The sequence below is a fragment of the Mirounga angustirostris genome, unplaced genomic scaffold, assembly GCF_029215605.1.
Source record: "Mirounga angustirostris isolate CCGP_5_RB_7025 unplaced genomic scaffold, mMirAng1.0.hap1 SCAF_11, whole genome shotgun sequence".
Taxonomy (NCBI): Eukaryota; Metazoa; Chordata; class Mammalia; order Carnivora; family Phocidae; genus Mirounga; species Mirounga angustirostris.
Genome location: NW_026991719.1, coordinates 37,967,408 through 37,981,364, shown reverse-complemented (window position 1 = coordinate 37,981,364; position 13,957 = coordinate 37,967,408). Strand labels below are relative to the sequence as shown.

Genomic DNA, 13,957 nt, shown 5'->3' with positions numbered 1-13,957 from the left:
CTGAAATCGGTAGACTTTGATTAGATAGATGACCCTCTGTAATGTGGGTGGGCCTCATCCAATCAGGTGAAGGCCCAAATAAAAAAAGACTGAGCTCCCCCAAGGAGGAGGTCATTCTGCCAGCAGACAGCCTTTGGACTTGAACTTCAGGTCTTCTCTGCGTCTCCACCCTGCTGGCCTACCCTGTAGATTTTGGGCTTGCCAAGCCTCCATAGTTGTGTGAGCCAATTTTGTAAAATAAATCTTCACACTCTGCCATACACACACACACACACACACACTTGCACATACACACATCCTGTTGGTTCTGTTTCTCTGGAGAACCCTACCAAATATAAGAAGAAAAGTAAGCCTGCCTCATAAATCTTCCCTGAGAACCTTATGGCCTTGTTGGGAAGAGAAGACCAGTATGGGCACAGAATGAATACAAGAATGAATGTGAAATCTCATCTCATTTCACACCTCGCTTGTCTGCCTACAGAATCCACATGAGCTGAATCTTTGCTGAATGACTCAGAGTTATGGTGAGATTTTGGTTGACTGTGGACCTTGCGTTATTCCAAGTTGGGTGAAAGATGACAGAATGCACAGCCTGACTTCTGACTTGGGTTTTCAGGTTGACCCAGAGTGGTTTTTGTGCGTGTCCTTAACTGCCATTGAGTTAAACCTCCCAGAGGTGATTTACAGGAGGTCTTCTTATTAGTTTTTGGAGAAATGTGTGCCCTTTATCTCTGTGTTGAGGTGACCCTACCCTGCCGGGAGAACCAAGTAGTGCAGATATGTCCCCAGAAGAGGCTTGAAATTGTCTCTTCTTTCTGTTCCCATGGGAACTCCTGTGTTGATGTAGCACCTATGATTCCTTGGAAAAGCTTGCTGGGCTCTGTTTCGTGGCTCTTCCTACAGGTGCTTGCATTCCTGCAATTGGTTATTTATCCCCCTCTAGCTTGTAAAACATTTATAGTTTTCTGATCCTTCAGACGCATTGGGTCCCCTCACTTTGAGGTATTTCCAAGTATCACTGGCAAATGAGATTACTTTAGGTAACCCCACTTCTGTACTTTAAATTTTATGTGGGAAGGGTTCTAATCTCAGAGAGAAACCTTTGTATTGTCTGTGGGGGGTTGGGGGCCCAAATTTATTTAGGTAACAGAGAATTGAGCTGGAAATCTCTGTGCTGACAATTAAGTAGCATTCCCTGAGGACACAAGGACTTAAAACACGTAAGTGGCGGTTCCTGGGTGGCTCAGTCAGTTAAGCGTCTGCCTTCAGCTCAGGTCATGATCCCGGGGTCCTGGTATTGAGCCCCGCGTCAGGCTCCCTGCTCAGCGGGGAGTCTGTTTCTCCTCTCCCTTAGTCCCTCCCCTGCTTGTGCTCTCTCTCTCAAATAAATAAATAAAATCTTAATAAGTAAATAAGTAAACAAATAAAAATACCTTGTATCCCACAGGGCAAATCGTACCCCTTCAGGGGCCCCTTCCCACCTGTGTGGAACCCAGTTGTGTACCTAGATCATAACAACCTTTGGAGGACGATGGATGCCATGGGGCAAGAGGTAAAGCTTACTCATGCTTCTTTGACTATGTTTGTATTTTTCCTAATAAGTTTAGTCCTTCAAAGAAAGAAGGGACACTGTATCAGCAATGCCTAGCATGTTGTCTGGTACATAATATCTCTCAGTAAAGATTTAGGAAATGAGGGGCGCCTGGGTGGCTCAGTCGTTAAGCGTCTGCCTTCGGCTCAGGTCATGATCCCAGGGTCCTGGGATCGAGCCCCACATCGGGCTCCCTGCTCAGCGGGAAGCCTGCTTCTCCCTCTTCCACTCCCCCTGCTTGTGTTCCCTCTCTTGCTGTATGTCTCTCTCTGTCAAATAAATAAAATATTAAAAAAAAAAGATTTAGGAAATGAGTGAATGAACTGGTTTTTAACCACTAAAAGAATGAGATGTCCTGCAGACCACTGGTCACATACCACCGGTGAGGGCAGGGAGAAAAGATCACACATCTCTCAGTCTTCCTGGGAAGTCCTCAGGACAGAGCAGAATAAGACTTCTAAGGTCTTTGTGTCGCCATCTTGTTCAAACCTGCAGCCCATAAGTAAGCACACACAGAACTTGACCTGAAACTCCAGTTTAGGCATGAATTGGTGCAGCTGTCTGATCTGTGTTAAAGGCTGAATTTATGAATTTTCTGTCTAAATGAGCAACTTAGTAATCGATATTTGAAAACGGCCCCATTTCATCATAGCCTCCATTTATTGTGCAGGAAGTGTTACCGTAAATTCAATATGGATCCAGTGGTATAGATCTATAGAGGGAAGGATACACAGAAAACATTGGTTGTGCCATGAGAATCATAAATGGGGGAATTGGAAAGCTTACATTTTCCTTCTTCAAGTGAGAGTTCTCAGTTCTCTTGAAAGAGTTACTTGAAATGGAAAATTATATTCATTTTTCCCCTCTGAATCCTTATCTGAGTGTAGATTCCCAGTGATGCCCCATGGAAGGCACCCCTTGCGGAGGAGTGGGACCACATGACAATGAAGGAGCTGCTGGACAAGATCTGCTGGACAGAGTAAGACTCACCATTAGGCACAGGCATTTCCTGTAACCATCTCTCAGGTTTATTTAGCAATGCCATTCAGCAGGTACGGAACTGCTTTGTGTCTAAAACCACACCATTTGGCCAGATGGAATGCTAAAAAATATTGAAACTGGATTCTGTCCCGAGGATGTCCATACATCTTTGGAATAGCAATGCATCCCAAAGGTGGTATTACCACATCAAGTCCTCAGAACAGACCAGAACGTGCCACCATCTTATGTAGAACAACTTAAAGATCGCCAGCTTGAAGACCTTGTTTATCAAGTTGTTGTTATAAGAAAACTTTTGTCCCCCTCACAGGTGGTCAAGGGTAGAGATGGTGCATTAGAGTATGCATTTGAAACACGTTATGGGATGGGGTGCAACTCTTCAAGGGTTTGAAGAGGAACTTCTAGAGAAGTTCTCTGGATAATTCACAGTTGTAGAGGAAACACGCATGGCTGGAGTAACCCCTCCCCTTTATTGAAAAACATGTAGCTTTGAGAGCAAGTGTTCACCAGTCAAGCCTTAAATTCTGGTTGGCAGAGCTGGGAACTGGCTACAAATTGTGGAGGTGAAATAGATGACCTAGAGGGGCCTCACTGCTCTTGGACGGCAGGAAAAAAGGAAAGGATTGTAAGGGTCCAAGCACATAGTGAATTTGTAGTAAACAGAGTAAGAGAAATGGAAGCCAAGTTCAAGGAGACTGTCCTATCATGCTAAACAGCATTAGTTGAGAAATGTCTGGCTCTGGGGTTGATGTTAAGCATCTGACTCTTGGTTTTGGCTAAGGTCATGATATCAGGGTGGTGAAATTGAGCCCTACGTTGGGCTCCATGCTCAGCGCAGAGTTGGCTTGAGATTCTCTCTCTCCATCTCTCACTGTCCCCTCCCCCTGCTTGTTCTCTCTCTTTCTCTAAAATCTTTACAATCTAAACAAATCTTTAAAAAGACATGAAATTTACATACTCCTTGATACATAAATTCAACTTTTTAGAACTTAGCTTAAAGAAAGAAAGAGAAAAGAACAGAGAGAGGCATCCGGGGGGGGGGGGGGAGAGGGAAAGAAGGAGATTCAAAGAATTACTTTTAGAAGGGAAAGTCTAGGGGCACCTGGGTGGCTCAGTCAGTTAAGCGTCTGCCTTCGGCTCAGGTCATGATCCCAGGGTCCTGAGATCAAGCCCCACATCGGGCTCCCGCTCATGCTCTCTCTCTCTCTCTCTGTCTGAAATAAATAAAATCTTAAAAAAATAATAAAATTAAAGGGAAAGTCTAAATGTCCAAAAATAAAACATTGGTTAAATTAATAATGAGGCATCCAAAAATGGAATACTCTACAGTCTTTTAAAATCATGTTGTAGAGAGCTCCTGGGTGCCTCAGTTGGTTAAGCATCTGCCTTCAGCTCAGGTAATGATCCTGGGGTCCTGGGATTGGGCCCCATGTCAGGCTTCCTGTGCAGCAGGGAGTCTGCCTCTCCCTCTCCCTCTACCTCTCCCCCCGCTCATGCTCTCTCTTTTTCTCTCAAATAAATAAACAAAATCTTAAAAAAAAATCATGTTGTAGAAAAATACTTAATAGCTGGAAAAATTCATAATATTAAACACATAAAAAGGCAGGCTGTCATTGAGTATATACAGGATGATATACGATCTCCTTTATTTATTTATTTATTTATTTATTTATTTATTTATTTATTTATTTATTAAAGATTTTATTTATTTATTTGACAGAGAAAGAGACAGCGAGAGAGGGAACACAAGCAGGGGGAGTGAGAGAGGGAGAAGCAGGCTTCCCGCTGAGCAGGGAGCCTGATGCGGGGCTCAATCCCAGGACCCCGGGATCATGACCTGAGCCGAAGGCAGACGCTTAACGATTGAGCCACCCAGGTGCCCCATAATGTCCTTTTTTAAAAGCAAACTGTATATGCGATGCAAAAGCAATGGACATCCATCACAGTGTTTTTAACACTTAATATTACGGTGCAAACATTTATCCATGCCATTGAAAATGCATCATTAAATATCATATTTTATGTTTGCAGAATATTCCATGGAAAGTGACTACTATGATGTATTTATCCATCATCATCCTGTTGGACATTTTGGTTACTTCCAGGTTTTCATAATTATTATTATTATATAATACTCTGTGATAAAACATCTTTGTGTTTCTCTTATGACTTTAACCTTTGAGAGCAACCAATTCTGAAATAGAAAAATCCTATTATTGTCATGAAATCAATGCCTGTTATTAATTATATCTTTTTAAACACATTATTTACCACTTTTTTTTGAAAGTGCAGTTTGCAATTATAACTTACTTTTATTGTAATACAGTTTCAATATTTTAAATTCTATACATTAGATTTTATAAACATAGTAAGTATTTAATTATCTGCATTTGTTTTAGTAGAACCTCCATTATGAAAAGCTTTTCATAAATTCAGGAAAGTCTTTTCTCTTCAGAGAGCTTTGAAACCCCTTGAAAATAGGACTAATTATATTCCTTTGGGATTATAGAGATCTGACTTTTTCTACCATAGTCCTTGGCCTAGACCCACCACCCTTAGTGAATATTGTAGGTTGTTGGCTGACAAAATAAAGCATTCTGAGATATTAAGATTATATGAACACAAGGTTATTTTTAACTTCCTGTAAGCAAGATCTACATGCTATCATTTTCCGGTTTTAAAGGAAGTAATTCCCTAAATATCCAACTTATTGTTACTCAACCTGAAGCACAATCATATATTTGAAGAATAATGTGGATCAGTCTTTCAGTTATTATCATTTAAAAAGTGTTTCTCAAAATACAATAAAATAAAACAAAAAATAAAATGTGTTTTTTAGAAACAGGTTACAATTACAGTGTGGTCAAGGCTATGTAAATACACTTTTCAAAACCTATAACTAAAAAAAAAGTCCCAAAATGAAACCAGTGATTATCTTTTGGGGGGGCAGAAATATGGAAGACACTCATCCTCTCACCTTTTTACTTTATGAACTTTCCAACTTTTATATAATGTGTATGTATTTTTCATGTAGAGAAAGATAATAACATTTATCTTTTAAAAAGTCAACAGGGCAAAGAACATGAAAATATTATTGCACTAGCTTCCTTGACCTTCCATCGGTCAGATGTTGTTCTTCTCATTTCTTTTCTCACTAAAGCTCCCAGAGAAAGTCAAATAAAGGATTAGGAAGGGCCTGGCCCTCCGGAGAGAATTGCTTTGAGATCTCCCTCTATTTCAAGCCAGGATGATTTCTTTCCCACCCAGTTGGCAACAATAACAACTAGAATCACAGCAGTATTTTTGTGTTTAATCTTGGCTGTCTTAGCTGGGCCAGTGTTCAATTTTAGTTGTTTATTACTCCCTTGACCTTATGCCCCCCAAATTCCCTTACAAATTAAGGAACAAAAGGAGTAGGACATTGGGAAACACTGAAGGATGTTTTCACTTTGAAGTAATACTTTAAACTCACGTCTGGGTGTTTGCTTTAGATCGATGCTACAAATGGCCTTCGCAAAGAAAACACGAGTCAGCAATTTCCCTCCCTTTGGTTATCATGAGGAATCTTACAAACTCACTTTAAGTCACTTCAACATATATATTATACTAGTTTCAGGCTAAATGATGGGGACTGTTACAAAGACGCTATCAGGTTGTTAGGGCTGTGAACATTGTCAGGAATGTGTGTTGGGCCTGATTGCAGAAACTTCCAGAGTCAAGGTACACTAGTGTAGAGATGTGGTCCTCGGTGAGTATTTGTGCTTTCGAGCTTATAAGCTGCCTAATTGTAAAGCATTTCGAGGTAGTAAAAGTGTGAGGTTTGAATCAGGTGTGATCTGGTTTGAAGTTGTACCATTTAGTGGACTGTGTACGACATATTACTAACCTCCCTGAGATGCAGTTTTCAGACTTGTGAACTGGGGAGAAATTGCTGTTTTATAGAATTGTTATGACATTCAATACAATGGGTTTAAAAACCATGGAGTATGAAAGAGTTCAGTAATGGAAGGCAGTATCATGTATCCCACCCGTTGTCAGCATGACCAGGTGGCAAACTCTGCCTTGGATATAAGCAGGTTAACATCACATGAACTTTATGTCAAAGTCAGAAGCGGAGGATTGGCTCTTATTAAACATGTCCCAGAGTACACATTACTACTGGTGAATTTTAGAATTGTTAAATAGGGGTGCCTGGCTGGCTCAGTCGGTAGAGCACGCAACTCTTGATCTCGGGATTGTGGGTTTGAGCCCCACATTGGGTGTGGAGATTACTTAAAAATAAAATCTTTAAAAAAATGGTGTTAACATATAGCTGAGTTGTTGGAATTGCAAGAGATCACTCACTTTCTGGTATGCCTCGAGATAGGATATAACCTTTCCCTGTTGACCTGCCAACCCCAAGCAGAAGTTCACATATCTGTGCTCTATTAATTGCTTTCCCCCCTTATCCATCCTTTTAGCTTGTCTTTCACTAGACAGTAAAATAAATGAATAAATAACTGGGACTGGGGTCGCCTGGGTGGCTCAGTCATTTGAGTGTCTGACTCGATTTCAGCTCAGATCATGATCTCTCTCCCTGCATCAGGCTTTGCACTCAGCGCAGAGTCTGCTTGTCCCTCTCCCTCTGCTACTCCCACTGCTCTCTCTCTCTCTCAAATAAATAAATAAAATCTTTTAAAAAATAACTGGGACTAATTCTGTATTAGGGACAGCACCTCGCTTATCCTTTGCACATTATGTATAATTTATTTATTTTTTTAAAGATTTTATTTATTTGAGAGAGAGAGCAAGCACGAGTGGGAAGGAGGGGTAGACAGAGAGGGAGAAGCAGGCTCCCCACTGAGCAGGGAGCCCGATGCAGGGCTCGATCCCAGGACCCTGGGATCATTACCTGAGCCAAAGGCAGATGCTTAACTGACAGAGCCACCCAGGTGCCCCCATTATGGATAATTTTAAAATAATATTTAACTGATAACCATTTATGCATTCAGTCATCCAACAAGTAATTATTGAGTGCTTACTATGTGCCAGACACTATTTTATTAAAGGGGACACTGGTAAGCAAGAAAGTTAAGATTCCTGTTCTCATTGGTTGATAATATAGTAGGGGAGACAGCAGTAGAAAATAGTGAACCAGGAATAAAGATAATTTAAGACAATGAAAAGAGTTATAAAGACACCATACTATGGTAAGATGATAGGGAATGCCAGAGTACTGGGTAAATGGAAGCTGGTGTTTATTTTCACAGAGGTAGAAGAGTTCATCTTTCTGAGGAGACATTAGAAGACGTAGAGCGGGTACAGAATGAGGGAGAAAAAGTAGGCCTGGGCTAGATCACTTGGGGCTTTGCTGGCAAAGGTGAAAGATCCAAATCCCGTTCTGGTTTCGATAGGATGCCACTGGTGGGCTTAAAGCAAGAGTATGATATGACTCGATTTATACAATAGAAAGAGCCCCACAACGGGGAGGGGCTAAAAAGCTTCTGGCTTTGAGTTTGGTGAAGGGATACCAGGTAACAATGAGTGGAGGCAGAGAGACCAGTCTGGAAGAAATAATGGCAATAGTCCTGACAAAAGATGATGCTGCGTTGGTGGTGGTGATGGCAGGGTGATGTGGTGAGAGACAATAGGACTCCCTGATGGATTGGGCTTGGGGGGAGAGTGAGGGAAAGAGAGAAATTAAGGTTGATTTCTAGAGTGTTGGCCTTAGCAGTCGGGTGAATGGTGATGCCTTTTACGGAGATGGGGATCACAGGACGAGGAGCAGGCATATGGAGAGAAATCATGATACCACAGAATACGGAATACAGGCTGATCTTGAGTAAGCTGTTTGGGTGAAGGGGAACAGAAATCTCATTCCCACAGGCTCGGATGTCATGTTTTCTAATACTGGATTCTAGAATCATGGATTCTAGTACTAGTGACAATTTCCTGCCACTTGCCAAACTGTGCTGAAGTTAGCCAAGTAAATGTAATGCTTGAATCATGTCCATAGTATGAAGAACATGCCCTCCCACATTTGTTAATTGTGCTCGTGTTTCTTCCCGAGCAGATCTGCCAAGCAGCTTGCCACTCTCTTCGTGAACCTGTGTGTCACTGCAGAGACCCATGAGGTCTCTGCGCTCTGGTTCCTGTGGTATGTGAAGCAGTGTGGGGGCACGACCAGGATCATCTCAACAACCAATGGAGGGCAGGTACTCATCCATCCCCACACTGTTCCAACAGAAGACCACCATGCCTAAATAAAAAATTGGCATCCTCCTTCTTCAGCCATGAATGGATGAGGCAGGAGGCAGGCTTGTGGACTTCAGAACTTTATGATGGCAGCCCCAAGTGGTTTTGTGAGGGACAGTCTGTTGTTAGGGACCCAACGTGAGAACCCGGCGGCCGCCAATGGGGCTTTAAGATGTACCTCGCTACCTCGCTACATACTTTTGCCATTTTCCATTTGGATATGCATCTGATTATTATCCAGGAAGTTTGTAGGAGACCATCCAATGAAACATAGCTTGAGCACTTCTTGGAAAGCTCAGAAAGGAAAGTCAGAAACGCATTTTCAATTTCAAACACACACATTCCACACAAAATCCATTCACTCATGCTTTCATTCATTCATTCATTGTTTCCTGAGCCCCAGCATTGTATAAAGCTCTGTGCTAGGCCTAGTAGGAAGTGAAGTTGAGATCTTTTTTTTTTTTTAAAGATTTTTTATTTATTTATTCATGAGAGACAGAGAGAGAGAGAGGCAGAGGGAGAAGCAGGCTCCCAAGGAGCAGAGAGCCCGATGCGGGACTCGATCCCAGGACCCCGGGATCATGACCTGAGCCGAAGGCAGACGCTTAACCATCTGAGCCACCCAGGCACCCCAGTGAAGTTGAGATCTTAAGTAATCTGCTTGCTAGTCATTTTCCTTCCTTTCCCCTTTCTCATTCTCCCCTCTGCTCCTCCTCCCTCTCCCCCTCCTTCTTCTCTTTGTCTTTCTCCTCTTCTCTCTCTCTCCCTCTCATTCTTCTCAGACCTATTTGAAATAATCTTTTACAAAATTACCTGAACTGAAAATTTAGGAGAAGGCAGTCAGCTCAACCGTGTGCCCAGCCATGCAGAATATTCAGAAGCAACAGGCTTGTGACCCAGGATGAGATGGGCAGCCTGCAACAGAGAGGAGGGTAGCCTGGGGGTGGGTAGGCCAGGGAGGTTCTCAGCCTGAGTAACAAGGAATGGAAAAACAGGCTTAGGTGTGCTCAGGCAAGTGGTAGTCCAGCTGCAGGTGGGACTTCACCGGACCCAGCAACCCAACAGAAGGATCTAGATGGGACATGAAGCAGGGGTAGCGGCCGGGCAGGTAGGACATGGGGGTCAGGCTGAGGATGTCCAGCAGAGGGTGGAGCCTGGGAATCCACAAGAGCATGGCCTAACAGTCACCTGTCTAGAAAGCCTGTAATTTTGTCAAAAGCCAGCAATCACTACTTAGAAAACAGTGGTCGAAGACCTGATTCGCAACAGCAAAATGCAATTTATACATCTCACAGAGACATATGTGAGAAAAACTCACAACTGAATCATTAAAACCCGTTCCTATATTTCCTACCCATCTCTTGAGTCCTCTTTTCTTTCCAGGAGAGGAAATTTGTGGGCGGATCTGGGCAAGTGAGTGAGCGGATAATGGACCTCCTTGGCGACCAAGTGAAGCTGGAGAGGCCCGTGACCCACATTGACCAGACAGGAGAAAATGTCCTTGTGGAGACCCTCAACCATGAGGTGTATGAGGTAACCAAAAGCCTTAAACTAGGGGAGGTGGCCAGAATCCCATAGATAATCAAAGCTTAAATAAAGCCAAGAATGTTCCAGACTTCATAGACAATGCTTTGCCAAAGGTGAAAAAGCTACCTCTGTCTGAAAGAAGGGAAAAGAGAACCAGAATATTTGGGGAGAGGGCAGATTTGTAAAATCATATATTATCAAGCCTCTGTATTGGGCTCCTATGTAATTAGATACCAAAGAAAATATTTACTGAATAAATATCAAGTGCTTCCTATGTGTCTGGCATTATTCTAGGAGTTGGGAACACAGCAGAGAACAAAGTAGATAAAATTCTCTGCCCTCATGTGGCTTACATTCTAGTGAAGGAGAAAGGCCATAATTAAGTATATGGTTAAGATATAAAGTATCCCAGATGGTGGTAAGTACTATGGAAGAAAATCAATCAGGGAAGGAGGAGAGAGTGTACCAGAAGGGTTGGGGGGGTAAGGGGATCAGTCATGCAATTTTAAATAAGGTCATGGGGGAAGGCCTCAATCAGGTGATATTTTAGCACAGAACCAAAAAAGATGAGGGGTTGAACTATGTGATGTGGTCCTTCGAGGGAAGAGCATTCCAAGTAGAACAGCCAATGCAAAGGCCCTGAGGTAGAAGCAGGCCCAACATGATGAAGGAACAGCAAGGTGGTCAAATGGCAGAATTAAAGGAATGAGGGGAAGAATAACAGAAGATGAGATCAGTGCTGTAACAAGGGTCCATTTCTATATAGGGCCTTGGAGGTGAGTGTAAGGAACTTGGCTTTGACTCCAAGTGTGATAGAAAGTCATGGGAGGATTTGAACTAGGGAACAATAAGGGCTAATTTTGGTTTTAGCGTGATTCTTCCCATTTTTCTGTTAAGAAGACACTCGAGGGATGCCCGGCTGGCTCAGTCAGTGGAGCGTGTGACTCTTGACCTCGGGGTTGTGAGTTCAAGCCCCATGTTGGGTGTAGAGATTACTTACAAATAAAATCTTTGGGGGAAAAAAAAAACATTCCAAGGGGACCAAGGGTAAAATGAAGGAGAAACATTTGGAAAAAAAACAACAACCCACGAATAATGTTTAAGCAGGTCATTTTTCTTCCAGGCTAAGTATGTGATTAGCGCTGTTCCTCCTATTCTGGGCATGAAGATTCATTTCAATCCCCCTCTGCCAATGATGAGAAACCAGCTGATCACTCGTGTGCCTTTGGGTTCTGTCATCAAGTGTATGGTTTATTATAAAGAGCCTTTCTGGAGGAAGAAGGGTGAGTATTATCAGAAGGTCCAAGAAACTTGGTGCAAAGATATGTATTTGCATGTAACTGGTTTTATTAGAATGCTGGGCATAAAACACTACTAGTCCAGGGGCTGAGTACCGTTCTAGCCAATAAAATATACTGTGCCAATAAAATATATATTTGGCACAAACTCCCTTGAACTATGACTGATTCTTTTCATAGTTTACTATAAAGACTTGTTTTATCCTGCCACAAAATCTTGTGAAAATAGTTACTCTCACTTTCTTTTTTTTAAAGATTTTATTTATTTATCTGACAGAGAGAGAGGGAGAGCAGGAACACAAGCAGGGGGAGTGGGAGAGGGGGAAGCAGGCTCCCCGCTGAGCAGGGAGCCCGACGTGGGACTCGATCCCAGGACCCTGGGATCATGACCTGAGCCGAGGGCAGACGCTTAACGACGGAGCCACCCAGGCGCCCCTTATTCTCACTTTCCAATACAGTTTTTTGAAGGATGAGCCATTCACAAAAGTAGGGATTCTGAACCAGGCGATCTCTCATCCGTGTTGAGATTCTACTGTATTAAGTTAAGCTGATTCATTCATTCATGTATATTCAACAGGTGTGCTACTGTGCAGGCTGGCATGTTCTAGGGATGCCCACGAAGTGCTCGATTCCACAACAGTGGAAATGTTCTAGAGATGCTCTGTCCAGTACAACAGCCACTAGGCACATGTGGGTATCGAACACCTAAACGTGGCTAGCATGGGGCGCCTGGGTGGCCTAGTCGGTTAAGCGTCTGCCTTCGGCTCAGGTCATGACCCCGGGGTCCTGGGATCGAGCCCCGCATCGGGCTCCCTGCTCCGCGGGAAGCCTGCTTCTCCCTCTCCCTCTGCCCTTCCCCCTGCTCGTTCTCTGTCTCTCTCTCTCTCAAATAAATAAATAAAATCTTAAAAAAGATTTAAAAATAAAAAATAAAATGACAGAAGCCAATACCTGCTTTTAAAAAAATTGCAGAAGTAAATGTGTTCCCTATAAAATGTACCAAAAAAAGTGAAAAATGTCCCTCTCCTATGGCGTGTGTCCTGGCATATCCTCCCCTTAGGGAACAACTACTAAAAATTTAAGTTGTTTATCTTTAGAAATTTATCATATGCAGGGCACCCGGGTGGCTGAGTCCGTTAAGCGTCTGACTCTTGGTTTCAGCTCAGGTCATGATTTCAGGGTCGTGGGATCGAGGCCCATGTTGGGCTCCACACTCAATGGGGAGTCTGCTTGAGATTCTGTCCCCTCTCCCTCTGCCCCTCCTCTCTCTCTCAAATAAATAAATTTTCAAAAAAAAAGGAAATTTATCATATGCACAGGTAATACTTTAAATATATATATACATATATATTGAAATATATATACACTTTGAATATATATTAAAGAATGTGTGTAACATTTATAAGCGAATATAATTTTAAGTAAATGTTACACATTTTTCCAAAAGCATATTTTTTTAAAACAAGATACATACTGTACTGAAATTCACTCTTTTTTTGGTTAACAATGAACCATAGACGTGTCTCCACATCAGTGCATTTAAATCTACCTCATTTCAACAACTGAATAAAGAGTATTTCATTGTGTGGCTCCATCAGAATTTACCACATAGGTCTGCTGTTGATAGGCATTTCGATTGTTTCCAAGTTTTTGCTATTATTACACACGAGGCTGCAGTAAACTGCATTCTTCATATAGCTCTGCAAATCTGTATAGGAGCATTTCCTTTTGATACATTTGTAAAAGTGGAATTTTGAAGGCAATTGACATGGGTAGACCTTTGAAATTTTTGTTAAGAGTTCTGGAGGAGATTATGCTAAGTGAAATAAGTCAAGCAGAGAAAGTCAATTATCATATGGTTTCACTTATTCGTGGAACATAAGGAATAGCATGGAGGACATTAGGAGAAGGAAGGGAAGAATGAAGTGGGGGGAATCGGAGGGAGAGATGAACCATGAGAGACTATGGACTCTGAGAAACAAACAGGGTTTTGGGGGGGGAGGGGGGATTGGTTAGCCCGGTGGTGGGTATTAAGGAGGGCACGTACTGCACGGAGCACTGGGTGTTATACGAAAACAATGGATCGTGGATCACCACATCAAAAACTAATGATGTATTGTATGGTGACTAACATAACATAATAAAATTAAAAAAAAAAAAAGAGTTCCTGTCCTCCCAACGTCCTTGCCAACTAATAATATTTTACTACTAATATTTTAAACTTTACCAATCAGCAGAGGAAAATATCCCATGTATCTAGAATTTGTTCATTTTAACCATTAAGAAGGCTTGAGGCTATATCAAATTA

General features: G+C 42.2%; 1 protein-coding gene across 2 annotated transcripts in view; it reads left to right on the top strand.

Annotated features, from left to right (window-relative positions):
* The window catches only part of MAOB (monoamine oxidase B), a 116,844-nt gene that overhangs the window by 85,475 nt on the left and 17,412 nt on the right, over positions 1-13,957 (top strand). For both annotated transcript variants that reach the window (XM_045876575.3, XM_054507759.2), the window contains 5 exons: positions 1,448-1,552; positions 2,479-2,570; positions 8,643-8,784; positions 10,208-10,357; positions 11,475-11,634. In XM_045876575.3, coding sequence (XP_045732531.2) covers positions 1,448-1,552; positions 2,479-2,570; positions 8,643-8,784; positions 10,208-10,357; positions 11,475-11,634 — 649 coding nt within the window. The remainder of the gene's footprint in view (positions 1-1,447; positions 1,553-2,478; positions 2,571-8,642; positions 8,785-10,207; positions 10,358-11,474; positions 11,635-13,957) is intronic.